This window comes from Myotis yumanensis, unplaced genomic scaffold (assembly GCF_028538775.1).
Source record: "Myotis yumanensis isolate MYYU_CA2020_CCGP unplaced genomic scaffold, mMyoYum1.0.hap1 SCAF_15, whole genome shotgun sequence".
Lineage (NCBI taxonomy): Eukaryota > Metazoa > Chordata > Mammalia > Chiroptera > Vespertilionidae > Myotis > Myotis yumanensis.
In genome coordinates, this window is record NW_027223766.1 from 22,625,781 (window position 1) to 22,653,394 (window position 27,614).

The 27,614-nt window shown below is 45.4% G+C and overlaps 1 protein-coding gene across 1 annotated transcript in view; it reads right to left on the reverse strand.

Annotated features, from left to right (window-relative positions):
- CLVS1 (clavesin 1) overlaps positions 1–27,614 on the reverse strand; it is a 140,350-nt gene that overhangs the window by 105,693 nt on the left and 7,043 nt on the right. The window contains exon 2 of the mRNA XM_070391985.1: positions 21,735–22,361. Coding sequence (XP_070248086.1) covers positions 21,735–22,189 — 455 coding nt within the window. The 5' untranslated portion in view covers positions 22,190–22,361. The remainder of the gene's footprint in view (positions 1–21,734; positions 22,362–27,614) is intronic.

The following is a 27,614-nucleotide window of genomic DNA, read 5'->3' on the forward strand; positions in this document are numbered from 1 at the left end:
TAAAATGTTAATTCATAGCTGAAGTCAGAAATAAGAAATTTCTAGTACTCACAATGAAGTAAGAATCATCAAAGGGATGAGGGGTTGGAAGTGTCACAGAGCAATTGAACCAGATCCATCTCTTAGGGGCCAGGGTGTTAATTCTTCTATGACAATATGATGGAAGCCAAGGTCTTGAGACTAAAACTAGAAATGTCTCCCCACATAAAACAAGGAGCTGGAAAATGGGGAAATTCTCATTGTAACAGGAATAAAGAAAATTCTGTCTGCTTATTATTGGGCATGATATAATATGGGGCTTTCATTTAAATCCATAGGGGTGGGGGTACAGAGTCTCTGCAGTTGACATATTATATACATTAAAGACTCCACCAAAAAACTGTTAGAACTAATGCACAAATTCAGCAAATTTGTAGGATAAAAAATTCATATAAAAATCAGTTGCATTTCTATACACTAATAACAAACTATCAGTAAGAGAAATTAATAAAATAATCCCATTTAAAATAGCACCCCAAAAATTAAATACTTAGGAATACATTTAACTAAGGAAGTGAAAGATTTGCATACTGCGAAAACTCTAAAATATTGGTGAAAGAAATTGAAGACACAAATAAATGGAAAGATATTCTTTGTTCATGGATTAGAGTAATTAATATTGTTAAAATGTTCATACTGCCCAAAGCAACATGCAGATTCTGTGCAATCCCTATCAAAATCCCTATCAGCACATTTTTGAAAGAATGAATTTAAGGATGGGTAAGTTTAGAGAGACGTTAAAGCATTCTTTCCTTCCTTGTCCTGGATGAGAATAGAGAGAGTGACTGATTTTTGACTCTAGGAAAATCTGCTAGTGCATCCATATAAACATTTAGAAAATAACATGTAAAATAATAGAAATAGATAACTTACAAACCCAAAGTGTGGAAGGGAGGAGGAGTAGAAAAAAATAAAAGCTAAGCAGACCAACAAAAGAAGTGCTCAATTGCATTGTGAGGAGCGGGGATAGGTGCTCTCCTAGACTGATGGGAATAGAAGACAAAATAATCATGGGAATAGAGACCAACACAACCGTCTCTTAACTATATATACCAAGAGCCATGAAAGTTTTCATTGCTCATTAATTCAACTTCTTGAATTTATCCTTCAGGGGAATAAAACCAAAGATGTGGTGAAATATTTATATAGAGAGATGCTCATTAAACCATTATTTATACTGCTCAAACATGGAAAATAGCCTAATGTTCAGAATTAATTGACTTTCAAACTATTCCATCATAATTTTGTGCTCAATGCATACTTAGTAAACTAATAAAGTAACTACAATATAGTTTTAAGTAAAAAAAGCAGGATAATAAAAAGAGTTGACATTAAATGTGGGTTGGTCATTTTTTTGAGCTTTACTTATGTTAACTCCTTTAATTCTCATTACAACCCTTTGAGGTTGATACTATTATTCTCATTTTATTGGTGAGGAAATTTAGGCACAGAGTGTTTAAGTAACCTCCCCAAGCTCAGTTAGCTAGTAAGTGGTGAAGTTCTGACTTTACCCAGGCCACCTGAACTCCTTACCACTGTGCTAACAATCCATTTGACAGCCAGTCTATAATTCTACCCAACAGGATACTTGCCTCCCCGGTACATCACAGGCTCATACTCATGGCTAAGCAGTCTGATCTAATGTGGTGGTCCTTAAACTCCTTTGGGATGTGAACCTCTTAGGAATCTTCTGGAAGCTGGGTACCTTCTCTGCCAAATGCACATGTGTCTAAAATTTTAGGAGAGTCACAAATTCTCAGTAGCAAACTATAGACCAAAAGTCTCTGCCCTCAGGTTAAGAACAAACCAGGTTAAGGTACCTCACTTAACCAGCAGCTTCCACTACCTAGACCACTGCAGAGAACAAGGAAGAAAGCTGCTCCCATGTTTCTCTCCCCACCTAAGGTGCCTTTGCCCGGGTGATCCTTGCCAATGTCCCTGCTCCTGTCCCTTCTGTGGGTGACTGGATCTGGAGGGATCAAAGCAGTAGAAATTTAAATCAGTTAATATAAAAACTGTGCCCATGGTAGTGAGGCAAGGGTCACATGACAAATGAGAAGAGGGTGGTAGCTCAGTTGAGGAGACCAAAGAGAAGGGGCCCAATGACAATGCTATTTGTATCTCCGTTGCTTTAGAGGAGGCATGGAGGGAAGACAAGGGATATAGTAAAAGATAAGCAGAAAACTAAGCTACTTTATTTTGCCCAATATATATATTTGATGAGAGACAAAGGCTTAAATAACTAGAAAAGTCTAAAAATAAAAATACAAAGGATACTCACCACTTTGCTAAAGCCAGTTTTTATCCAAGTATAAATGAAGATATGGCCCCTTGCTGTTAGGCTGAGGGAAGTATTACAGAGAAGGGAAACACATACTAGTAAGTCAGGGGGGCGTGTAGTATATGAATCCAAAGTTGGAGAAATCTTGGGAGAAAAACTGTCCAGGTTTTCAATTTTGCACAGTTCCAAATAGATGCTGCGATGGAAGGTGCTTTGTGCCCTGCCTGCTGGTGCGCTGAGCAGAACTAGAGTTCTGAGCATACACTGAGATGTTAAAAATTCATGCACTGCTACAGCTCATTTACTTTATTTCTTGGGATTCCCCGGAGGTCCTCACCCAAAGCATATAATTCAACAAGCTCAAGTTCCTGGCTTCCTAATCCATGGAAAATTAGAAGGAGAGAGGCTTTTAAAAGCAAGCCTACTAACAGTAACAATTAACAGCTAAGCAGAGAAAAAAATACTAAAAAAAAAAAAAAAAAAAGATCAGAAACACATATAGCATGACAGTATGTGCCATGTAGCATGGGGACAAAGTCCAGGTGCCCCAAGAAGCCTCATCCTGATAGCTATTTCACAGCTCAGGGTACAATCATTTATATTCATCATAGTCACCATTTATCATGAAGAAAGTATAAAATTATATTTAACAGGGTAGGGAGGACATATGCATTCTTGGGTGCTTTTTTTCTTTTTCTTTTTCTTAAACAGAAGGGAATGTAATAAAATTTAAAAACCATCCCTTAAAAAGCAGCCTAAACTACTTGAAAGTTTAATGTCTCTGACGTGCCCTATTCTCTTACAAAGATATAAGGAACATGAAGTATTACAGTATTACTCTGGGAAATTTCACAGATCATATATCAAACTGAAACACTCTACCTGTGGTGTGTGATATACTAATCAGTATGCATGCTATAAAATTATATGATGGATGAATGCATCAGAAACTCACAAGAAAATGTGTGATCAAAGTCTACACAAACCTGTCAGGGTGAGGAGAACACCAAATAGATACAAGAAGGCATTCACTAAAATTGAGGCAAAGAATCAGGTTTCCAATCCCTGAGCTCTGCACGGAAGGCAGCACCCTGAACAGTGGAGGTATTTATAACAGGAAACCTTTTCTTAACTCGGTCTTATGCACAATGACACAATCCTATATAATAAAAGGGTAATATGCAAGTTGACCCTAACAGCAGAATGACCAGAACAACCGCTGGACCAGTCACTATGAGGCGCACTGACCACCTCTTGGTCCCTTTCCCTGGCTGGCAGGCTTTGATCGCCTGATGGCCACCTGCTGCTGGGGGTGGGGCTGACGAGCAGGCGGGAACAGCCTAACTCTCGGTCCCTTCACCCAGCCGTAAGGCACCGATCATCTGATGGCGAACAGGGAACCAGGGGTGGGTGGCGGTGAGGGGTGGGGCTGGCTGTAGGCAGCTGGGGAAGATGGCCCTGATTGCAGGCCAGGCCTAGGGACCATACCCACGCATGAATTTCATGCACCGGGCCTCTAGTCTACACTAATAAAAGAGAAACATGGTAACTGGCGTACGACCGCTACCCTTCCCATTGGCTAATCAGCGTATCCTTATGCAAATTAACTGTCAGCCAAGATGGCGGCCGGCAGCCATGCACTGAAGCGAACAGGAGGCTTGCTTGCTGTGGACTCCAACGTTCCCCGCCGGCCTCTGAGCTTCAGTTGGAAACATAGTAACATTTATAGAAGATAAACAAAACTCCAGAAACCTCCTGTCAGTCAGCCGGGATCTCAGAGCTGGAGTCGCAACATTGTTTCGAATACAGAAAACAAAGGCCAGAAACCTGCTTTCAGCCGAGCCTCAGAGAGAAAGCCGGCTCTCAGCTCCAGTGACAGCCATAGAAGGTAAATAAAGGACAGAATAAAAAAAAAAAAGAAAAAAAGGAGAGGTTTGGAGCTTCAGTCGCCCGCCAGCCTGAAAATGGCCCTCAGCCCCTCACCCAGACTGGCCAGGCACCCCAGTGGGGACCCCCACCCTGAAGCAACAAGATGATGGCTAATTTGCATACTGAAGGCAGGCGGCAGCAGGCAAGGCTGTCTGCGGTCTGGGACCCGGATCTGTGACCCTGCCAGGCGGGGGGGGGGGGGGGGGGGGGGGGGGGGGGGGCAGTGCTTGAGGCTGTCCACGGTCCCAGGACCCAGATCTGTGACCCTGCCGGGCGGGATCAGCGGAGCCGCGAGGCCTCCCGGCACCGGGATCAGCGTGACAGATGGCAGCGCCCAAACCCCCTGATTGCCCTGCGGCTCTGTGTGTGACAGGGGGCAGCGCCCCAACCCCCTGATCGGCCCTGCTCTGTGTGTGACAGGGGGTGGCACCCTCCCCCCCCCCCCCACGGGCCTTGCTCTATGTGAGATGGGGTAGAGCCATACCTCCCCATCAGCCCTGCCCTGAGTGTGACAGGGTGTGGCGCCTCAACTAGCCCCCCCCCCACCACGAGCCCTGCTCTGTATGTGACAGGGGGCGGTGCCCCAGCTCCCCTATTGGCCCTACTCTGTGCGTGACAGGGGGGAGCTCCTCAACCCCCTGATTGGCCCGGCTCTGTGTGTGACAGGGGGCAGCTCCCCAACCCCCTGATCGGCCCTGCTCTGTGCATGACAGGAGGGAGCTTCCAAAACCCGACTGACCCTGCTCTGTGCATGACAAGGGGGAGCGCCCCAACCCCCTGATCGGCCCTGCTCTGTGAGTGACAGGGGGCAGCGCCCCAACCCCCTGATCGGCCCTGCTCTGTGTGTGACAGAGTACGGAGCCCCAACCCCCTGATGGTCCCTGCTCTGTGTGTGACAGGGGGCAGCGCCCCAACCCCCCTGATGGGCCCTGCTCTGTGCATGACAGGGGCAGCGCCCCAACCCCCCTGATCGGCCCTGCTCTGTGCGTGGCAGGGGGTGGCGCCGCAACTTCCCTATCGACCCTGCCTTGAGTGTGACAGAGGGCGGTGCCCCAACCCCCCAATTGGCCCTACCCTGAGCGTGACTAAGGGTGGCATCGCAACCTCCCCATCCGCCCTGCTCTGTGCATGACAGGGGGCGGCACCCCAACTCCCCAATCAGCCCTGCTCTGAGCCCGACCAGGGGCTGCACCTAGGGATTTGGCCTGCCCTCTGCCACCCAGGAGCAGGCCTAAGCCAGCAGGTCATTATCTCCTGAGGGGTCCCAGACTGCGAGAGGGCACAGGCAGGGCTGAGGGACCCCCTCTCCGCCCCCCCCCCCCCCCGAGTGCACAAATTTTTGTGCACCGGGCCTCTAGTAGAATATAAAATTCAAGAGTTGAGATAAAATGATGATAGTCATCTACCTTGATCATTATTAGATGAGGAAATTGGCACCTGACCTCATCACACAGTGAATGGAGCCACTACAGCACCCACAATGTTGACTCCATGGTTGCCCCCTCCCTACCGGCAGTCTTAAAGTACATCCTCTGTCTCCATTATGTCAGGCTGAGAATCACTAGGCAAGGGGTAGACAGAGCACCCTGGTTTCTTCCTCCCTCATTCTCAAATTCGACTGCACACAACTCCAGGCTCCTCAACAAGAATATGATCATTAGAAAGAGTCTAGGAAGAACCTCTCTTGCTTGGGCTTTCCACTGTTCCCACCTTCTCCCCATAGTCATTCTCCCCATAGCCTACTCTGTACCCATGGGTACCAAGGATAAAAGACATGACACACTGCCTTCCAGGAGTTTCCTGAAGCAGGATGCAGTAAAGAAGATTCGTGTGGCTGGCATTCGGGGAGGAACAATGGAGGAGATCATTGCTGTCCCAGCCATGGGCAAAGCTTCTGAGTGGGGATATGAGCTTCGAAAGAAGAGTGGGGCTTGATATGTCCTCAAGCACGAAGCTCAAATTCCTTATGGCAAGCAGAGCCTTTCATTCCTGGCCTCTGCCCACCTCCTAGCCTCATCCTCCTCCATGTGAGCCCTTATATTCTCTGTGCAATGGAACCAACTGGAGCTCTCCCAATGGGGCCAGCTCTTTCACCCGCTGGACCAACAGCCTCCCTCACATTTCCTCCTCTCCACTTGCTTCTTCCAACTTCTCCTTCAAATTAGAAAATGCCCCCAGGAAAGTATATCTGAGGCCCCAGCTTCCAGGCCGGGTTAGATGCCTCTGACCTGTGCTCCGGTAGTGCCTGTCACCTCACTATGGGAGTGCAGACTGAGTGAAAAGGGCAGGAAGAGCTGGGAGGAGGGATGGGAGAACGGGGAGAGGAGAGGCTCATTTGACTCCAGTGGAAGATGTTCGTTGGAGAAAGAAACTGATGCCGAATTCTTAAGATTTTATACGGCAAAATATATGGTAAAGAGCCTGAACCAACTTTATTAGGGGACATTAAAGGTTCCCAAGCAAGGGTTTTGCAACACATTTTAAGGAACCAGAGATTAGGCAGCACAGTCAACAGGCAACCCAGACCTCATCAGGCATCATGAAGAAGGAGAAAGAGAAATGCTCAGGATCAAACCACCAGCCAGTCCTGTGATTTTGTCCAGATTAAATGCCCTCTGTTGGAGATGAAGACAATAATGAATCTTTCAAATATTCTTGTGAGGCTTAAGCAAGGCAGCACAGGTAGATCCCAAGGCCTGGGAACATTACTAGTAGAAACATTCTCTGGCCCAGAAAGACCCTGGGTGCTATCTGTGGGAATGCCATACTTGAAACTAAACCCAGAGGCACTTTGCGGGGAGTGCTGGAGGGAGGGAAGAAATAGAGGCAAAGAGAAGAGAAAAGTGATGAGAAACAGAAAGAGAATGTGCAAAGAAAAAACAACGCATCACTTTAAAACCTTCACAGCAAAATTTACCCTCTCTTTATTTTCCTGTCTGATGTTACGTTTTGCAGTATAGTAGCAATAACTTCTACAGCTTTATAGTAAACGCTCTGAGCATGATTTACACCCTTAGAGTAGTGCAGGCATTAAATCACTCCCCGCAGCTGTTTAAGTTCCAGAGATCACCGCGAGGAGGGATTATCCAGGAACCATATTTAAAGGGCAGGAGCGCGGGTGGATGGTTACAGCTCCGAGATTCAGGGCTCAGGGACTGATGGGTTTCCTTCTCGGCTCTATAGTATCTCCTTGTAAAGAGATCCGAACAGGCCTCTTGGCTCATTGAGAGTTCAGGAAAGTAGTCAGTGGCCCAGAAGAGCCTCAAATTGCACAGGAAAAGGCCCCACAGCTTGCATTGCACTCTTCCAGGAAAGCCAGCTATGCCCATGAGGAAGTCTAACAGTGAACACAGCATGCAGGTTAATACCATGATTAAAAACTGCCTTTCTCTGCCCGGCTGGTGTGGCTCAGTGGTTGAACATTGACCCATGAACCAAGAGCTTGCAGGTTCAATTCCTGGTCAGAGCACCTGCTTGGATTGAGGGCTCCATCCCAGGTGGGGGCTGTACAGGAGACAGCCAATCGATGTTTCTCTGTCCTCTCTCTCTCTCTCTCTCTCTCTCTCTCTCTCTCTAGAAATCAATAAAAACACATTTTGTAAAAATTGCCTTTCTCCATGCCTTTTACTGACCCTGGCCTTTTAAAGAGCAGACACAGGCCATGCCCTCCCTGCAGCCCAGTTTCAAGTGGAGGCATTGCGAGCATGCTCAGCATTGCCTGCTGTCTCCAGGCCGTGCCCTGAGAAGGAGGGAGTTATTCTTATCTGCAAGGTAATGAGTGCGTATCTTTTCAACTCCTGCCTTGTCAGTGTGAACTCAGGAGGAGCAGCTGGCCTGGAAAGGTATGCTGTCAATCAAAGCCTGCTCTCTGGGTCCTGTGGCCCCTCACCACAAACCCCCCTGCCTTTGTAACAATCTCACAAAAGCCATGTGACAGCTGGTATCTTCCTGAGGGCAGCCACCCGGTTAGGCGGGGACGTACACGCTGTGTTATCTCGGAGCAAAGGCCCCACTGCTCTCCCTCCCGTTCAGTCCATCTGGGGGACGGCTGCTAACAGGCAAGCTTCCAGGGGCCTGAGCGCCACCGAAAGGGGATGGTGACAGTGGGCAGAAAGCAGCGGAGCTAGGACCAAGTGGCATTTGAGCGTGAGTGCTGAAGAATGCCTGATAAGGAGTTTTGTGGGGGAAGACGGGGATTTAAAAGAACTATCAGAAGAGCTGTTTGGTTGACCCACATGACAAGCGATATCCTGGTCCAGTGGGGTGATGGAGCAACATAAACTGTTCTGACTTCATTCCCTCAACATCAATCACCGGCTTTTCAGGAGCACATGACAGAGGTAGATTCTGTTTTATGAGATCTTTCAGCTGAATGAGAAATCATATCTTGGGCATTTTGGCTGGATTAGGTGGAAGTGGGAAACCACCTGAAGGATGGAAGAAAAGAAATGGCTATCTGTGTGCCAGGCCCCTTCCCTATCTCAGATCAGTTAATCCTCCAGCTCGAACAGACACTCAGGATTATTACAGACAGAGGACACCGAGGGTGAGAGGAGGTACATATCTGGCCAAGGTCACAGAGCTAGTAAGCTGCACGGCTGGGGATCTGCTTGCCAACTTAAGATCTGCCCTTGAACATATTTTATTCATTTTTATTTTTTTTAAAATATATTTTTATTGATTTTAGAAAGGAAGAGAGAGGGAGGGAGAGAAAGAAACATCAATGATGAGAGAGAATCATTGATCGGCTGCCTTCTGCACGCCCCATACTGGGGATGTAGCCTGCTACCTGGGCATGTGCCCTAACCAGGAATTGAACTGTGACCTCCCAGTTCATAGGTTCATGCTCAACCACTGAGCCACACTGGCCGGGCCCTTGAACACATTTTAATACAAGCCATGGGTAGGCAAAGATGATGCCTTGCGTCACTATCTTAAATCAGACTCATATTAAGACCACTTTTTGTAACATATTCCAAGCAACATCCAGATTCTTTTATTGGGCTGGGATTTTTAATATTCAAAGTTGTTGTCAAATTATTAGGGCAGAGAGAGGTTGGATAGGATTCTCAACTTCTGAGTTGCCTGGTTTCTGTGAGATTGGAGTATGTGGCTACAGGATTTGCCTTTTGAGCTGAGCTCCTTTTCCAGTCTGCTCAGTCTGCTGAGACCTCAAGTGACTGGTGGAGGCTTGCTTACTGAAACCTCACTGAGTGAGCCCTCCTGAATGTCTCATCTACTGACCCCAGATTTTGGCAAAGGGGGGTCTAGTGGTGATCTGTGCAGCATGGCATTTTAACTGTGGAGTTAGGTCCAAGATCCAGTCCATTTTAGCCACTTACCGGCTGTGTGACACTGGATAAGTTACCGAACCTCTCTGAACCTCAATTTCATCATCTGCAAAATATGAATATTTAATAGTGCCCTTTGTAAGAGCATTACTGCCTGCCCCGTGGTAAGCAGCTGGGAAGCACTCAATGTGGTTTGTGTTTGTGGTTGTAATGATTCTCCTCCTCGGTCCCTTTTTTTTTCTCTTATTCCTTAACTCATAACAAGTGGAAAATGGGTCCAGAACAATTCTGGGGATATTTCTGGGGGAAGGACAGACAGCTACACATTTTCTTAAACCTCTATCAATGCGCCTTGGCTCTGGGGAGGAGGGTCACCTGGTGGCACTGGTGAGAAGCATAAAACCCACCTGGCCTGCCTCTCCTGTTTGTGCCTCACCAATACGTGCGCATTGGTACGTTAGACATCTGACCCCTTTCTTATCGCACGCTCTTATACTGAGGACAGTTAACGGAAGGAGGCACAGACTCCCTGCTACTTGTAACAAGCTCTTTTATGCTCTTGCAAAAGCCAAAGGTGAACCTCCATCAACCCGCCTATTTATAGTTTGCAGAGTTCTATCCCACCTACTGCCTCGGGGTTCTCATCAGAAGACAGAACCAACTTCATGCTCGTCTCCCACTGCCCACTCACACCCCCGCGCTGTCAGGGACGTTTGCCACGTCAGCCCGCTGGCGGTTGCCACAGGTCAGCAATAACGGGTGATGTTTGAAGGAGCTGCTATCGCCAGCATATCCATCAAATAAATTACTGCCTGGCGTGAGGGGACGAGAAACAGCTGAACGCCGTCCCAGAACAAATGCTCCCTCGGAGCGGACAGACTCCAGGTTGCTTTCTGCATTATAGAGTCAACATGACAGTGTCCTTGCTTTCAGAGCTGTGAAGGCAAGAAGGTCAAGTGCCCTAGTAACATTCATCTTCCCATCACTCAATGCCTGGAGGGACAGGGGACGACCTGTGCGATGCCGTTCTGGGATGTTGAGCTCCGGTCAGGAACGTGGCCTTTGGACCTTCAGGAACTCGCACAGAGCGAGCCGACTGTAGCCATTCAGTATGTTCAGCAAGTGCAAGAAGGAATGAATGAGGTGAGGATTTGCCCCACTAAAGAATAACAAGAGTTGTCTATTGGTCGCCCCCCATCCGCTTTCTCATTTGCTCACACTGAAGCTACCGGTCCCTCTCCACTTCCTTTTTTTTCCTACTCATAGTAGGAACTAAAAAGGCCCTGAACACTGAGCCTCCAAAATCATCTCAACTTGCTGTGCACCCGGCTTCCAATGCACATTCCTTACTGTCCGAGCCCCACTAGAATGGCATTATTGTTTACACTGGGCCTCCTTGGGTCTCTTGACTAAAAGATTGAGCTGAGGGAGGGTGTGACAACCCTTGAACTTGGACCCTAAGTCCATTTTGCCACTTAGCAAAATACCACTGATTCAGATTCTGATTGTAAGGGGCTTCAGGAGCTCTGAGTTCAGTGTAGGAATGAAACTGTAGCTAGGGCTTTGTGGAAAAGCCGTCTTTACATTCAGACAGACTAGGGAACAAACCCACCTCTGTTATCTATTACCTGTACACAATGCAGATCCTTGTGGGACTATGGTAGGGATTAGGAAAAAATATATAAAGCACTTGGCACAAAGGCACTTAACAAAGGGTAGTTACTGACATCGGTGCTAGGACCTTCTAGACACCCCCCATCAGGGGTTCTCAAAGCATGCTCCGGCTCCACTAAGGACTCGGAAATACGACGGTCTTTTAGGTCGTCACGATGCCTGAGGTAGGGGCTGCTAAACATTCCACAGTGCTGGACGCAATCCTACACATGAAAAGTGGAGCAGCTCCAGAAGCCAACAGCGCTCCTTTCGAGAATCACAGGTCCTCTCTACTGTCCCACTGAACGCATCCCCATAGTCGTCCACCAACAAGAAGTCCACTTGCAGCCTCTCCAAAGCTCCATGGGTGTTTTGCAATATCTAATCACTCAGGGGCTGAGCCGTTGGCTCCAGATGTCTTTGGAACAAACTTGAAATTGGAAGCCTTCAGTCTGAGCCTATGTTCTCCCATTGATGAGTCATATAGTTCCCCAATTAGAAAGCACCTTCTCCTCCTCGAACCTCTTTTTATCATCTGTCACTTAGTGATACTAAAACTGCGCAATGGTTATGAGAATTCAACCAGAAAATGTACATGGAAATGCCTGGAAACCATCATGTCCTGGGAAGCTGTATATGGATGTACAGTATTATGTACTATAATATAATTGAGTAGGAACCAACTTAAGGCTCTTTCTTCTCTTGGGAAATCTGATTGGCCTAAGCAATGCTGTGCTGAGCTCTTTGGAGCAAGAAGCATAAGGAAAAATCAATAATCCTTATCCCGCCTTCTTAAAAACGTTGATATATTATTCATAGAAATTTTTGAATTAATTTTTACTTTAAAAATATTATGTGATATTTTTAAGTCTTACTCCGTATATATTTATTTATTTATTTATTCATTTATTTCAGAGAGGAAGGGAGAAGGAGAGATAGAAACATCAATGATAAGAGAGAATCATTGATTGGCTGCCTCCTGCACATCCCACACTGGAGATCGAGCCGACAAGCTGGGCATGTGCCCTGACCAGGAATCGAACCATGACCTCCTGGTTCATAGTCAAAGCTCAACCACTGAGCCATGCTGGCCAGGCTGTATGACAATATTATTTACTTTTATTCCTGAGTGATTTGGTGGCCTCTTAAATTTTTGCATCCTAGGCAAATGCCCCTTCCCTTGCCCTTGTCCTGATTCTTAACCTCCAATCTAGTTGGTTGTGTTTTGTTTTTTGGCTTTTTTTCAGACAGAGAGAAAGAGAGAGGAAGTGGAAGAGAGAAACATCCATGTGAGAGCAAAACAATGATATGCTGTCTCCTACACACCCCTACCGAGCATCAAGCTCACAACCTGGGCATGTGCCCTGGCCAGAATTGAACCAGCAACCTTTCAGTGCATGGGGACAATGACTGAACAACTGATACACACTGGCCAGGGTGAAGTTAGTTGTGCTTTCATCCAAACCTTTTATCCCTTGTTCTGTATGGTGGGGAAAGAGCCTACTGGAATAATTGCCTCCTTAGAGTAATTCCATATATTTGTCAGGAGTAATCAAGTTATTCATCAGCCCTTTTTCTCTCCACTAACTTATCCTAACTTAGCTTTTCCTTACAATGCCTCGGCTTCCTTACAGAACCAACTTTCCAAATAATTTTCAACCTAGCTGCTGATTTCTGAACTTTTAATTGTGATAAACAAACAATACCCTGACAAAAGAATCTCAAGTGTAACTTTATACATTATGACTTGTTTTTCTCCCACGCAAGTACTTGGAGACAAGCTGGTCTGCACAGAGCATTAATGGATGCTATTGTCATCTATTGCGGGGCTTTTATTATCTGGACTCCCCAAATGTCTTTCTTACATCCTAAGAATATAACAAACACCCTAAGATGAGGTGATTTCTCAGAGCTACAACTGAGCGAGCACAGAGAACTTTGGAACACAGTGGCTAGAGTCTCAGTTGCATTTTTCATATTTTTCCAAGTAGAGAAAGGTTGGTTATAGCATCAAATCTTGCCACGCTTAGAAAGTACATCTTGTGACCCATGATTGTAGATATTTGCCTGATTTGAATTCTTTTCTTAAGAAACATTGGCCATTTATTGAACATCAACTATACTCGCCTATGATCATCACCCCCACTTTACAGGTTGAGAAACTGAGGGTAGTAAAAATTTAAGCAACTTGCTCAGGATCACATGGCTGGTTGGGAGGCAGCTGAGATGTGAAGCCAGCCATCTGGCATCAGAGAGAGGGCATTTAATCACGATTCTATTCTGCCTCTTGGACACCGTCAAGTAGGGCAATTGGGGTGAATCCTTGCAACAGCTCCTCAAGCCAGATATTACACCCACTTTCACTTGATGAAATTGACATTCCAGAAGGGAAAATAACTTGACCAAGTTCACTCTTTTTCACTGAGTGAAATCCATCAGAAATGTGTTCATACTTCCCATTCCTGGGCCAATCAGGCTGTATGACCAAGTGCAAGTGTGCAACTCAGAAAGAGATAAGAAACAGATTTCATTTTTATCAGATCTTAACAAGAAAATTGTGGATTCTTGTCAAGGCTGATATGAGTTTAGGTGAGAAAGACCAAAAGGCTCATTGAGCAATAGCGTCCCCTTCAGTCACTATCACATCCCAAGCTGATGAACTGAAATGTAAACTCTGCTGACCCTGGGAGCTTCATTTTATGGATGAATATGTGGGCGCTGATTTAATCGAATGCATTTCCGTGCATCCTGGCAGCCTCAGAAAACCATGGAAGTCAGAGAGCTCTCTGCCGTGGCCTCGTTTCTGGAGGAGGCCAGTTAGTGCTCCACAGCCCAGAGCACTCCTGCTCCGCAGCTGGCACACCTAACCCAGGCAGATGGGGCCCTCCCTGTGCCTCTGGATGGTCCTGCCTCCAAGCCCTCACCATTATGCACTTTTGTTCATGGTGTCTGGGTCTAGAAGAATGAGATTTACATAGTTTTATAAATATTAATAACCATTTTAATCTCAGTAAGCCTTTTGTATGAGACATTCAAATCACTTCCCAGTCATCACAGGCCCCCAGCGAGAGTGAAGTAATCATTTGGCAAAGCTGTGCCAACTTTCCCAGGCCTTTAGGGCCCCCTTTAGTCTGGGTCTGTATAACAGGGAACATGTTTGGGGAGAAAACAAGTGCTTCAGATGGGTGTGCAGACAGATGGCACCCATCGGCCCACCCCATTTTCAAGCATTGTACTCCTATCTATATTTTTAATTTATTTACCATCTATGCACTCTTATTTTTGTAGTGGGATGTTTTATAATGTTAATAATAATACCAAAAGCTAATATTAAGGGTTTGCCATGTGCCAAATAATGAGCTGTGTTCCTAAATGCATTATCTCATTCAATCCTTCCAATTGCATTATTAGATAGACATCATTATCATCCCCATCTTACAGATGAGAAAACTGAGACCCAGAGAGGTTGCTTGTCCCAGGTCATACAACCAATAAATCACATGATAGTGAGACCACATTCTAACTGAGGCTTGTTTGCTTCTAATGATCTCTGGCTGTCAATGGCATAGTTTCATCATTCACCTTCTTATGAAACCAAAATACTTGGAACAAATAGTATTTTACAGTGTGAAAAATATTGACTCAAGTAGACCCAGCCTTGGGGGTGGGGTGGTGAGAGGAAGAGAAAGGGAGAGATTACTTCAAAAAGCCTAGTGGATTAAGAGCCTGTAATGTGAATTTTAAAATCCCTTCCCATTCACAGCTTTAGGCTAAATGAGCTTCACATTCATGAGCCATTAAAGATGGAAAGTATCTCAGGAAGTACCTCAAGCTTCTTATTTTACACTTGAGGAAACTGAGGAACAAAGAAATGAAGTAGCTCATCCAAGGCTATCATAATCATAAACATTTGGATTATTCCCTCAAAGATTTGCTTCTTCCTTACTATTTATTATTCTTAATGCATTTTGAGGTATATACACGGCCCAAAAGCTAATAGAAAAGAAGATATTTTGCTATGACTTCTCTGTGTGTAAATCACTACATACGGGCGCCTGTCTGTGCATCATCTGCTTTAGCAGATGGAGGTTCTAGAACACTTACAACTAAGCACAAATGAAGTCAGCTTGATTATTCTCCAGAATCATCACACAATTTCCTGTTCTCAAATCCAAATGTTAACGTGCCATTCTCAAAAGGACAGCCATCCTGTCTAGTTTAAGATTGATGTGCTGTGTTGACAGGTTGTGTCACAGAAGGAGTTCTCTCATGGGAGATGGGAGTTAGCAGTTTACGTGTTTGCACCATTGCTGGACAGCAGGCTGCACAAGGAGCTCTTGGCTGGCAAGGACCTTATGTTTTCACCATTGTCCTCAGTGTCTAGTTACAGTGGTCGGCAAACTCATTAGTCAACAGAGCCAAATATCAACAGCACAACAATTGAAATTTCTTTTGAGAGCCAAATTTTTTAAACTTAAACTATATAGGTAGGTACATTGTTATTAACTTAATTAGGGTACTCCTAAGGCTTAGGAAGAGCCACACTCAAGGGGCCAAAGAGCCGCAGTTTGCCAACCATGGGCCTAGTACAAGCTCTGATCTATCCCAGTGGCTCCCAACCTGTTTTTGGCCATGCCCCACCTAAGCATCTCTAAAATCCTGATGCCCTCCCTGTGACATATAATTCTTATTATTCAAAAAGTGAATTCCTATTCATGTGGAGGAAGCCTAAAAGGCCATTAACTTGGTCTAAACAAGCTTCCAAAGAACATGGCATCCATGAAAGAGAAAAATAAAAGAATGAAAGGACAGTTGAAGTACTGAGGAAGAAATCACGAAGAAATTGTTAAAATAATAATAATATGAAGTGATATGAAAAATAGCAAATAAAGTTTCAAAACATATCATAGAGAACTGAAATGCATAAATATGTCACACTACATATCTATATACTGTATATGAGGACCCTAGAACCATAAGAAATGCAAAAAAAGTCACTGTTAATAACTCATTCTCAAATTGCCACCCCTTAAAAATCAAATTGCCCCCCTGTGGGGCATGTGCCCCATGTTGGGAACCACTGGTCTATACTCATTAAATGTTTGTTGAGTGAATGATGGATAGGTGACTATAAAAATCTAGAAAGCTTTCTCATTAATAAAGCTTTGGAATGAGGGGTTCATCATGAACGCTTATGGAATAACAGAGCAGAAACACAGAAAGACAGGCCAAGCTCAAATGCAGACCTAACCAAACTCTAGACTCATAGTGTGAAAATATTCAAAACCCCTTTCAGGGTGAGAGTGCCCTATCACAATTAATTAACCAGAAAATAGCCAGTGGCTGCTAAGGTGTCCTGTACTACCAACATATTTAAGAGGTGGGTAGTGATAGGAGACAGTGAAAGGGCACCCTAGAAATACCTTCCTATCTAATAAAAGAGAAACATGGTAATTAGCCATACGGCCGCTACCCTTCCCATTGGCTAATCAGGGTGATATGCAAATTAACTGCCAGCCAAGATGGCAGCTGGCAGCCATGCACTGAAGCGAACAGGGAGGCTTGCTTGCTCCAGTGAACGTTGCGGACTCCAACGTTCCCCGCCTCACTTGCCGGCCTCTCAGCTGCAACTCTAAGCAACTATGTTGCAAATATAGAAGCTAAACAAAACCCCAGAAACCTGCGTTAGTCAGCCGGGCTTCAGCCAGCCAGACCGCAACATTGTATCAAATACAGATGGTAAACAAAGGCCAGAGCTGAGGCCTCAGAACTAAAGCTGGCCCAGAATTTTAAAAAAAGAAGAAAAAAGAGCAGTTGGGAGCTTCAGTCACCTGCCAGCCTGAAAACGGCCCTCAGCCCCTCAGCCAGACTGGCCAGGCACCCCAGTGGGGACCCCCACCCTGAAGGGTGTGTGACCAGCTGCAAACAGCCCTCATCCCCTCATCCAGGCTGGCCAGGCACCCAAGCGGGACCCCCACCCTGATCCAAGACACCCTTCAGGGCAAACCAGCCGGCCCCCACCCGTGCACCAGGCTTCTATCCTATATAGTAAAAGGGTAATATGCCTCCCAGCACCAGGATCAGCGGAGCAGTGAGGCCTCCCGGCACCGGGATCAGCGTGACAGGGGGCAGCGCCCAAACCCCCTGATCGCCCTGCGGCTCTGTGTGTGACAGGGGGCGGGGCCACAACCTCCCTATCCTCCCTGCTCTGTTCGGGACAGGGGAAGGTGCCCCAACCCCCTGATCAGCCCTGCTCTGTGCCTGATAGGGGGGAGCTCCCCAACCACCTGATCGCCCTGCGGCTCTGTGTGTGACAGGGTGAAGCACCCTAACCCCCTGATCGGCCCTGCTCTGTGGGTGATAGAGAGCGGCGCCCCAACCCACCCCATCCACGGGCCCTGCTCTGTGTGTGACGGAGTAGAGCCATAACCTCCCCATCAGCCCTGCCCTGAGTCTGACAGTGGCGGCACCCCAAACCCCTGATTGGCCCTGCTCTGTGTGTGATGGGGTAGAGCCATAACCTCCCCCATCGGCCCTTCCCTGAGTGTGACAGTGGCAGCGCCCCAACCCCCTGATCGGCCCTGCTCTGTGGGTGATAGAGGGCGGCGCCCCAACCCCCGATCCACCCTGCTCTGTGTGTGACAGGGGGCGGTGCCCCAACTCCCCTATCTGCCCTGCTCTGTGCGTGACGGGGGAGCTCCCCAACCCCCTGATGGGCCCTGCTCTGTGGGTGACAGGGGGGAGCTCCTCAACCCCCTGATCGGCCCTGCTCTGTGCGTGACAGCGGGGAGCTCCTCAACCCCCTGATTGGCCCTGCTCTGTGTGTGACAGGGTACGGAGCCCCAACCCCCCTGATGGGCCCTGCTCTGAGCATGACAGGGGCAATGCCCCAACCCCTGATTGGCCCTGCTCTGTGCGTGACAGGGAGTGGCGCCGCAACTTCCCTATTGACCCTGCCTTGAGTGTGACAGGGGGCGGTGCCCCAACCCCTCAATAGGCTGTACCCTGAGCGTGACTAGGGGTGGCATCGCAACCTCCCAATCCGCCCTGCTCTGTGCATGACAGGGGGAAGCGCCCCAACTCCCCAATCGGCCCTGCTCTGAGCCCGACCAGGGGCTGCACCTAGGGATTGGGCCTGCCCTCTGCCACCCAGGAGCAGGCCTAAGCCAGCAGGTCATTATCTCCTGAGGGGTCCCAGACTGTGAGAGGCACAGGATGGGCTGAGGGACCCCCTCTCCCCCCCCGAGTGCACAAATTTTTGTGCACCGGGCCTCTAGTTTAATTATATTGGGGAAAGGGTTCTTTAGTCCGTTTTTAAAGTTATTTTTTTATTATTTTTAAACCTGTGTCTCCCCACATAACAGAAAAATTCCAATGATGACACTGCTGTGCAATCTCAACCCACAGGTGAAGTTTTGGAGAATGATTAATGCATTTTTCCTCATCCACCATATATAGGCTATTGTGCCATGTGCCAAGAGGGAAACATGAAAAAGACACAGTCTCCTTCCCTCAGGGAACCTGCAGTCTTGGAAGGAGGGGGTGAAAAAGAGTTCACAAGTAAACCCACAATTACAATAAAGCTGGGTTAAGACAACTCGCTCTCAAGTCAGATTACCAGTGTTCAACTTCCTCTGCATATTTTACTAGTTGTGCGACAGCTTTGTGTCATCAAATGTAAAATAGGGATAATAATATTTCCTGACATGAAAAGTTCTTGGTGGGTTAAACCATACATATAAAGGCTTCGTAGAGTATGTGGTGAGTAGGCAAAATATTAGCTATGGTAACAGTGGTTCTTACACATCTATTGTAAATGCTTTAATGTCTACGTGAACAGAGGAAGGGCACCTAACTAAAGATGGTTAGGGTCTGAGGAGATAAAGACTGCCTTCCTACCCTAGCTGGTTTGGCTCAGTGGGTAGAGCATCAGCCTGCAGACTGAAGGGTCTCAGGTTCTATTCTGGTCAAGAGCACATGCCCGGGTTGCGGGCTCGATCCCCAGTGTGGGGTTTGCAGGAGGTAGCCAATCAATGATTCTCTCTCATCACTGATGTTTCTGTCTCTCTCTACCTCTCCCTTCCTTTCTGAAACCCACATATATAAACTTGTGGCCTAAAAACTTCCTTTGTGGGTTTGTGAAATACCTATATATATAAAAGGCTAATATGCAAAGTGTCCCCTCAAGAGTTTGATCAGGAGACTGGGAGTTTGATTGCTCGCTATGACGTGCCCTGACCATGAGGGGGCATCGCAGAACGAAAGAAGGCCCCGGCTGGCAGTCGGAAGGCCCCGATCAGCCCTGATCACTGGCTAGGCCTAAGGACCCTATATATATGTGACTGCCTTCCTGAAAAAACATAAAGAGGGATCTGAATCAGATTGTGTCTAGGGTGGTTTGAATAGGGACAAGAAGTGGTTGGCCTCTCCTTTAGGTGTCTGATGGGACAAGTCCAAAAGCTTAGAGGCATGTAAAAGCCTCCACTATCCAAAGAAAGGCTTATACTTCCACCCAGCTGGACCAGGGAACAGAAGACAGGCAGAGGGTGAAGTGGAGATTGATAAGGTGGGTCATAAGAGGCCTTCCTTTACTTTGCAGACTTTTAATCAGGAGAAGGATGTGACAGAATTTTGTAAGGGTCACTCTGTCTACAATGTAGACAAGAATGGTTCAGAAGACACTAGACCAGAGGCAGGAGTGCCAGTTAGGAATCCGTCCCCAGAATGCAAGTGAGCAATGACAAGAACCTAAACTAAGGCCACAGCAGCAGGAGCAAAAGGAAGAGATTTGAGAGGCTTCTAAGAAAAGGATAGGACTTGGCAATTAATTGGATGTGAGAAGCAAAGGCAGGGAGCAGCCCAGGATGATACCTAGATTCCTGGCTCCAGAGACTTGATGGATGGAAGAGCAGGTAGCGCAGGGAAGAGGACACATTCAGTTGGGGACATGTTGAGTTGGTGGTTCCTTATGGGATTTTTAAACTTACGGAGGGGATCCAAGAAATTATTTTATGTGTTGAAAACACTTGATTTAAAGCTATCTCACGAATCCATTTTTGTTGTGCTGGTTAAAGAGGAGAACACTAAAGACAGAATATATGGTTCTCCTGGAAGACCAGCTTTCAATTTTGTTAAAATGTATGACTCACTTTAATGAAGAAACTAGTGACTTCTAAGGTGTCTCACAATTCTAACACATGATTCTGTTGTTCCCAAAACAGCCATGAATCTAGAACTACCTTTTGATGACAGTAAACTAGTGGCCTAAAAACTTCCTTTGTGGGTTTGTGAAATATCTATATATATAAAAGGCTAATATGCAAAGTGTCCCCTCAAGAGTTTGATCAGGAGACCGGGAGTTTGATAGCTTGCTATGATGTGCACTGACCACCAGGGGGCGTCGCAGAACGAAGGAAGGCTCCGGCTGACAGCCGGAAGGCCCCGATCAGCCCTGATCACTGGCTAGGCCTAAGGACCCTATCCCTCCACAAATTTCATGCACTGGGCCTCTAATATCTATATAATAAAAACCCAGCAACCATTATGACAGAATGACTGAACGACCAGAACGACTGGTCGCTATGATGTGCACTGACCACCAGGGGGCAGACGTTCAATGCAGGAGCTACCCCCTGGTGGTCAGTGCGTTGCCACAGTGCGAGCTCCACTCAGCCAGAAGCCGGGCTCACAGCTGGCGAGCGCAGCGGCAGTGGCAGGAGCCTTTCCTGCCTCCGTGGCAGTGCTAAGGAGTGGCAAGCCAAGCAGTAAGGAGTGAGCAGGTGGGTGGTTAGGAGAAAGCAGGCGGGCGGTTAGGAGCGAGGGGTCCCGAATTGCAAGAAAGGGCACAGGCCGGGCTGAGAGACACCTCCCCGCATGCACAAATTTTGTGCATCAGGCCCCTAGTCCTATATAATAAAAGGCTAATATGCAAATCAACTGAATGGTAGAATGACTGGTTGCTATGATGCGCACTGACCACCAGGGGGTAGATGCTCAACACAGGAGCTGCCCCCTGGTGGTCAGTGTGCTCCCACAGGGGGAGTGCCACTTAGCCAGAAGCTGGGCTCACATCTGGTGAGTACAGCGGCAGTGGTGGGAGCCTCTCCTGCCTCCATAGCAGTGCTAAGGATTCCCGGACTCTGAGAGGGCGCAGGATGGGCTGAGGGACACTCCCTCTCCCCCAGTGCACGAATGTCATGCACCAGGCCTCTAGTATATATATAATTTACTTCAGAGAGAAGGGAGAGGGAGAGAGAGTTAGAAACATCAATGATGAGAGAGAGAGAGAATCACTGAATGGCTGCCTCCTGCATGCCCCATGCTGGGGATCGAGCCTGCAAACCAGGCATGTGCCCCAAATTGAACTGTGACCTCCTGGTTCATAGGTTGACACTCAACCACTGAGCCATGCCTGCTGGGCTGGAATATATATATATATATTTTTAATGAAAGCCTACTATCTATAAAGCCATAAAGCCCCAACATGCAATGACTATGCTTATGAACAAGAAAAACCAAGTAAAGACGCTATCTACATTTACCTACTCTGGTCCCAATTGGCTGCAAACAGCAGGAGAATCTTCCTGCCATAGTGGTCGCGGTTTTCCAGCACTCCAGGGAACCCGTCGATGAGCGCCCTCTTAATGCCAGGGTCATCGGCCTTGAAGTTTTTGAACATGTCCAGGTTTAGCTGGCGGTACTGGAAGTACTGGGCCAGGAGTCTAAAGGCATCTGCTTGGTGAAACTTCCTGGCTCGGAGAAATCTCAGGATGAAGGCATCATCTGTACGTAAAAATCCAATGTCAGGCCTGGTGATGATCATGTCCCTGACTTGCTGAATATCCTGGTGTAAAATATCTGGGTTTTCATTCAGTTCCAGGCGAGCTTTCTCTATAGTCTCTGGACTGAGTCCAGCCTGTAAATGGGTCATCTTGGCCAAATCTCCTTTCCAAGTGTTTAATTGCTGATATTTGGGAAGAAGAGAAACTGGTCCCATTCACGTGATGGTCTGCTGGAACCCTGGCCCGCTCCACAGTTGTTTTATGACCAGGCTGCCACCGAAACAGACAGAGCAAGGGTCTTCGTTCTGTGCCTGGGAAACAGTAGGACATCCAGGGCCTATGTGGTGGCAGCGCTCCAAAAGGGAAGCAGAAGCGAGGCCATTGCCACTGCAAAACAAGAGAGACAAAACAGAGACGATGGGCAAGTGAATGGATCTGAGATAGAAAAGCAGTGCATTCTGCTTCCGGTCTGACTAGATTAGGTATCCAATGAACAAAGGGTAAATTACCTTCACAAAGGGTCTATTTGGCATAATTTTATTGACAAACTGAATGCATAATATGCAAGTGTTTGAAATATGTTCAGGAATTTTTTTTAGTTACACTGACTAGTTAACATAATAGTATGCAGTCGGATTAGTAACAGATTGCACTTTTATTAATTGCCCTGAGAGAGAGTAAGAGGAAAGATGCTTTTCTGCTACAGCATGCTTTATGGGGCTATTCACAGGCCCAGCTATGGCAGAGGAATTATGGCTGCTGTACAATTTACTGCTTCCCATTAGCCTCTTTCCTCAAATAGATGTATCTTTCAAAGAAACCCCCTCCCCTACCTTTCTTAAAGGCAGCCATTTCTATCTTAACAATAACAAGGGACCGTTAAAAGTCACCCCATCCTAATTCCAAAGGTACCTAATTACTAAAAACTGAACTAACAACAGTGGGGAATGGGGAGGGAAGGGCAGGCTTATAACTGGAAGCTTGACCTTCAATAATCAAATGCAACAGCATTGGGGAAGGATGCTTACATGTAGACATTTACAAGGGGTGTTATTATTTGTCTTTGTCAAACTTCTGCAGGGAAGGCAAAGGGACTTGAAACTCTATGTTGCCTCCCTATCTAATACAATATCTATATGGGCTTAAAAATTATTCCATTTTATATACATTTTTTGTTGCTCTGAGATATGACGTTAGTCATAACAATGATTATTTTAATCACCTCAGATACATTCTTTATGATTTCTCCACCTAAATGGTATACAGAGAGGCACCCATATCTTTCTCATTTTAAGTATAAATGTTTAAACTCAGACATCTGTTTGGTCTAACCTGGAAGCTCCAAAAATCAGAAGACATAAATAAACTTGGAGGCTTGTATTTTCCCCTTGGTGTTCCTAAGACAACAATATCTGCAAAAAGAGGCAGAATATTTACTCCCAACCTAATTATTATTGCTAATGCTTTACCATACAAAGTAATTTAAAAGCCAAAATGATTCTTGTGCTTAATTTAGGACTAGCAGTACTTTCTTAAGGGAAATAATCAACTTACACATTTCTGCTTTATACTGCCTTTGCAAAACAGCATTTAGCTTTGTAATGTGTGGAGACAAGAAATAGAACAGATCCTTGATTCTCACTGATTTTAAGGGAAGGAAAGGAAATAGTAACAGAAAGTAATGCAATGAACTATTCCCAGGACTAGAAGATACTCAAAATCCATCTAGTTCAATGACCACCTGAGGTTAAAATTCCCTCTCGAATAGCCTCACCACACCCTTCAAAAAGTTCCCTTGTTTGATGTTCCCCTCTTCCAATTCATCTCTACACTCACTGCAATCTATCTTTGACTGCTCTTACCAACCAATAACCAGGATGATCATGTAATTTATTATTCAAATTTAGATGCTAGGGGGTACTAATGACAATAACACTGGAAGAATAGGCATACACCGGGACAGTTCCAAACAAACCAGACAGATGGTCACCCTACTAGAGAATGACCTTTCTGTTGCTATGTCCAATAGATAAGTTTCAGTGCCTGCGATGAGTGACCTCTATCAGTATTTGATACTGATGACTTCATTCTTCTTGAAACTCTCCCTTCCTCCCCCTCTTTTCTGTGACTCCACAGACCCTGATTTTTCTCTTAGCCTTCTGTCCTTTCCTGCTTAGTCATCTCTGTGCTCACCTCTTCAAATCAATGTGGTGTTTTCCAGGCTCTTGCCCAGGGTTTGATCATTTTACCTGGATCACTTCAGTCCATCGCTATCTTCTGATCTTCAGGCTATTCAACCACCTTCTAAACACCTCCACTTAGATGGCCCAAACTCAATATGTTCAAAACTGAACTAATCATAGTTTCTCATTCTTAATTTGCTCTTCCACCTCCGTCCATCTCTCAGTGACTGACATCATCCTCTGTATAGCTTCCCACGCTAGACACCTGGGAGTCAGCTATTATTCCACCCTCTCCCTTACGACCCACTTCCAGACAATCACTTCCATAATATTTCTCAGACCTGACCAATTTTCCCCATCCGTTTTCACTGCCTTTGTTTGACCACATTGCTCCTCACCTGTTTAGCACTGCAACATTCCCACTGTGGTACCCTTGATGCTAGCCTTGCTTTTTCTTAGTCTATTCTCTATATTACAGTTGAAATCTGCTCATGTCACTCCTTGATTGACATCGATCAATAGCTACCAATTATCCTAGGATAAAGCTATGTAACATGGTTTCTAAGACCCTTCATCATCTGGCCCCTATCTGTCACCATCTGATCATGCAGCACACTAAGCCACTGCAGTTTCTTCTTATTTCTGTAGGCCTTGGCCAAGATGCTCTATCTGCCTACAATGACTACTGGTTAACTCCTCTTTTCCCTTCAGGAGTCATCCTGGAGATCATCTTCTCCAGGAAACCCTCAATGATCTTCAGAGGTCATGAGTAGCTCCAAAGCCCCTACCACACCACATGTTACTGCCTTCTCCCTCTCTCCCTCTTTTCTCTGAACACCTTGCAGAGAAGAGCTGGGGCTCATCCATCTGTGCATCCTCAATATAGTGGGTGGTACAAAGAGCGTCAGCTTCATGAACAGATCAACTTCGTTGTATTCATTTCCTATTCTCGGTGCCTAGAACAGTGCCTGACACAGAGTAGGTGCTCAGTAAATATATATAGAGAATAAATGAATAAAGTACTCAGAATATTATTGCAGTGAATGAGTAAGTGGTTTCCCCTTTTGTTTGAGAACATCGGGACCCAATGAGGCATTGCAGCTGACTTTTCATTTCCTCTCTCATTTACAAAGTATTTTGCTCCCTGAGAGAACTTAGTCTGGGCACATTGTCCTTCAGAGAATCACCCCTTGAAGCATTCTGGGTGATGTTCACAGTTCTAAGCCAGGTTGCAAAAACGCTTAGAGCACAAGGCATAGTACTGGCTTGTCCCCCTGCAGAAGATTTAAAGATACTGGGAGTAAGTTACTTACTTCACAGTTCAGGGGGCTCAACAATATTTTTGAGATAAATTACTGTGGGTTCAAGGGGAGAGTTGAGGTTGCATTTTTCATGGCCCACTTGCACACAGAGCTGTGCCTCCAATCTATACTATCTGAAATAAATGTGCTTCAATCTGTATCTTTATACTGTGCTCAGCATAAAGATATAGTGGAAGCTTCTGGAGGGATTACCAAGCCAGGGTCACTGGGTTTCATGCTTAAGATAAAATAGATATTTTTTCAGTAAAGAAAAATCCTTTATTTCAGAAGTCTGAATAGATTGCTACTTAAATAAATTTAACTGGTAATATTTAAGGCTCTAAAAATGTTATGCTATGTATGAATGTTCCCAGAATGTAGCATCTTCAATTGACTGTACTCTTTTTTTTTCACGTGGATGAGTTGGTTCTCATTTATCTTTTCTGCATTGGTCAAACCACTATAAAAGGATACATTATACTTGGTTATCACATGAATAGTTTTCTGTCCTGGTGGCATTCATAATAGCTATGATTTATTATTTATTATAACTGTGTTTATCATGTCCCAGGCACTTACATACTCTTCTTTCATACAGTACATTATTTAATATAGTCAGCATTTCATTTTTTAGATGAGGAATCTGAGGCAAAGAGAGGTTAAATGACTTTCCCAAGGTTACACAGCTACTAAGAAGCAGAAACTGGGTTTATGCCCACGTGATCTTTCTCCAGTCCCATGCTTTTTCACTACTATGTTCTGCCTCTTATATATGACAGCGAGGTTCTAACATTTACTACTTACAATATTTAAGACTTATGTGACCTTCAGAAAGAACTTCCCTCTCAGAGCCCCACTCTCCTTCCTTAAAAAAAAAATCCATTCCAAACCTACCATTCTAGAAACTTACCTACGCCTAAGGGGTTAACAAGACATTGCTAGGTAGCCTAGCACCATCCCTTACAAATGTCCAGTTACCGTAGTGTCCTCTTTTCTTCATCAGAAGATGACTGAAACTATTTAAACCCTAGCTCTCTATGCCTTTTCCAGCTGTCACATTTTTTCCCCTCTTCCTTTACGTATTTTCATTTGGCTAAAATGCCAGATCAAAGACCCTGCCATTCTATTTGATACTTTGCCATGCCTATCAGAGTGCCAGGCACAACCTGGGCATTGAAATGTGCTTGATAACCAAAAAGAGCACTTTCGGTAGATTTGTGTGCCTCCGAAACTATCTTTCCCATTGCTGAACGGGCCCCCAGTGATTTTTTTATTTATTTAGAGGTTGTTCCAAATACATGGAGAATAACTCACCACACCCTCTGAGGAGCCCAAGGTAGAAACTAACTTCTACTTCTAATCCATGCTTTTTCTAATGAACTCGAAATTTAGCTGGTGCTATTTTTGTATAAGGGAAAGGAAAGAAGAGTCTCCATATTATGATATTTGAAAGCATGCCATCTGTAGGTTCAAAATTCATACTTTATCTCAAGTTTCCATTAAAAAAATCAATTTGTATATTTCCTCATTCAGAACTCAGTCTTAACAAGGTGTACATTTGTGAGTATACACACACACATCTCTATAAACACACCCCCTAATGCATGTTTATGAACCAAGGAGTTTAAGTTAAAAAGTCATTTCAAAAGTATATTAATTTAGCCCTGGTCAGTTTGGCTCAGTGGATAGAGCATCAGCCTGTAGATCAAAGGGTCCCCAGTTCGATTCCACAGGAGGCAGCCAATCTATGTGTTTCTCTCACATCAATGTTTCTCTCTATCTTTCCCTCTCTCTTCCACTCTCTCTAAAAAAATCACTGGAAAAATATCCTTGGGTGAGGGTTAAAAAAAGTATATTAATTCAAACGAAATCTATTTTGGTTATTTTATAATCTATTATTCTCATTTATTTCATTATCTTCAGAAACACATTAAATATAGTGAGGAACAATCAGAATAATAACCATGTCTTGTCTACAATTATGCATGCATGTATGTATTATTTAAAAGCATTTTCTGTGAAATTTTTTCATTGTTTCAATGATCCTGCAATATGTAGAAGAAAGATAATTCCCTGGAAGATGCTGAGGATTATGTGAAATAATCTAAGTAAAAATGCTTTGGAAATGAAGAGCTCCATTTTATATTTACTGTAAT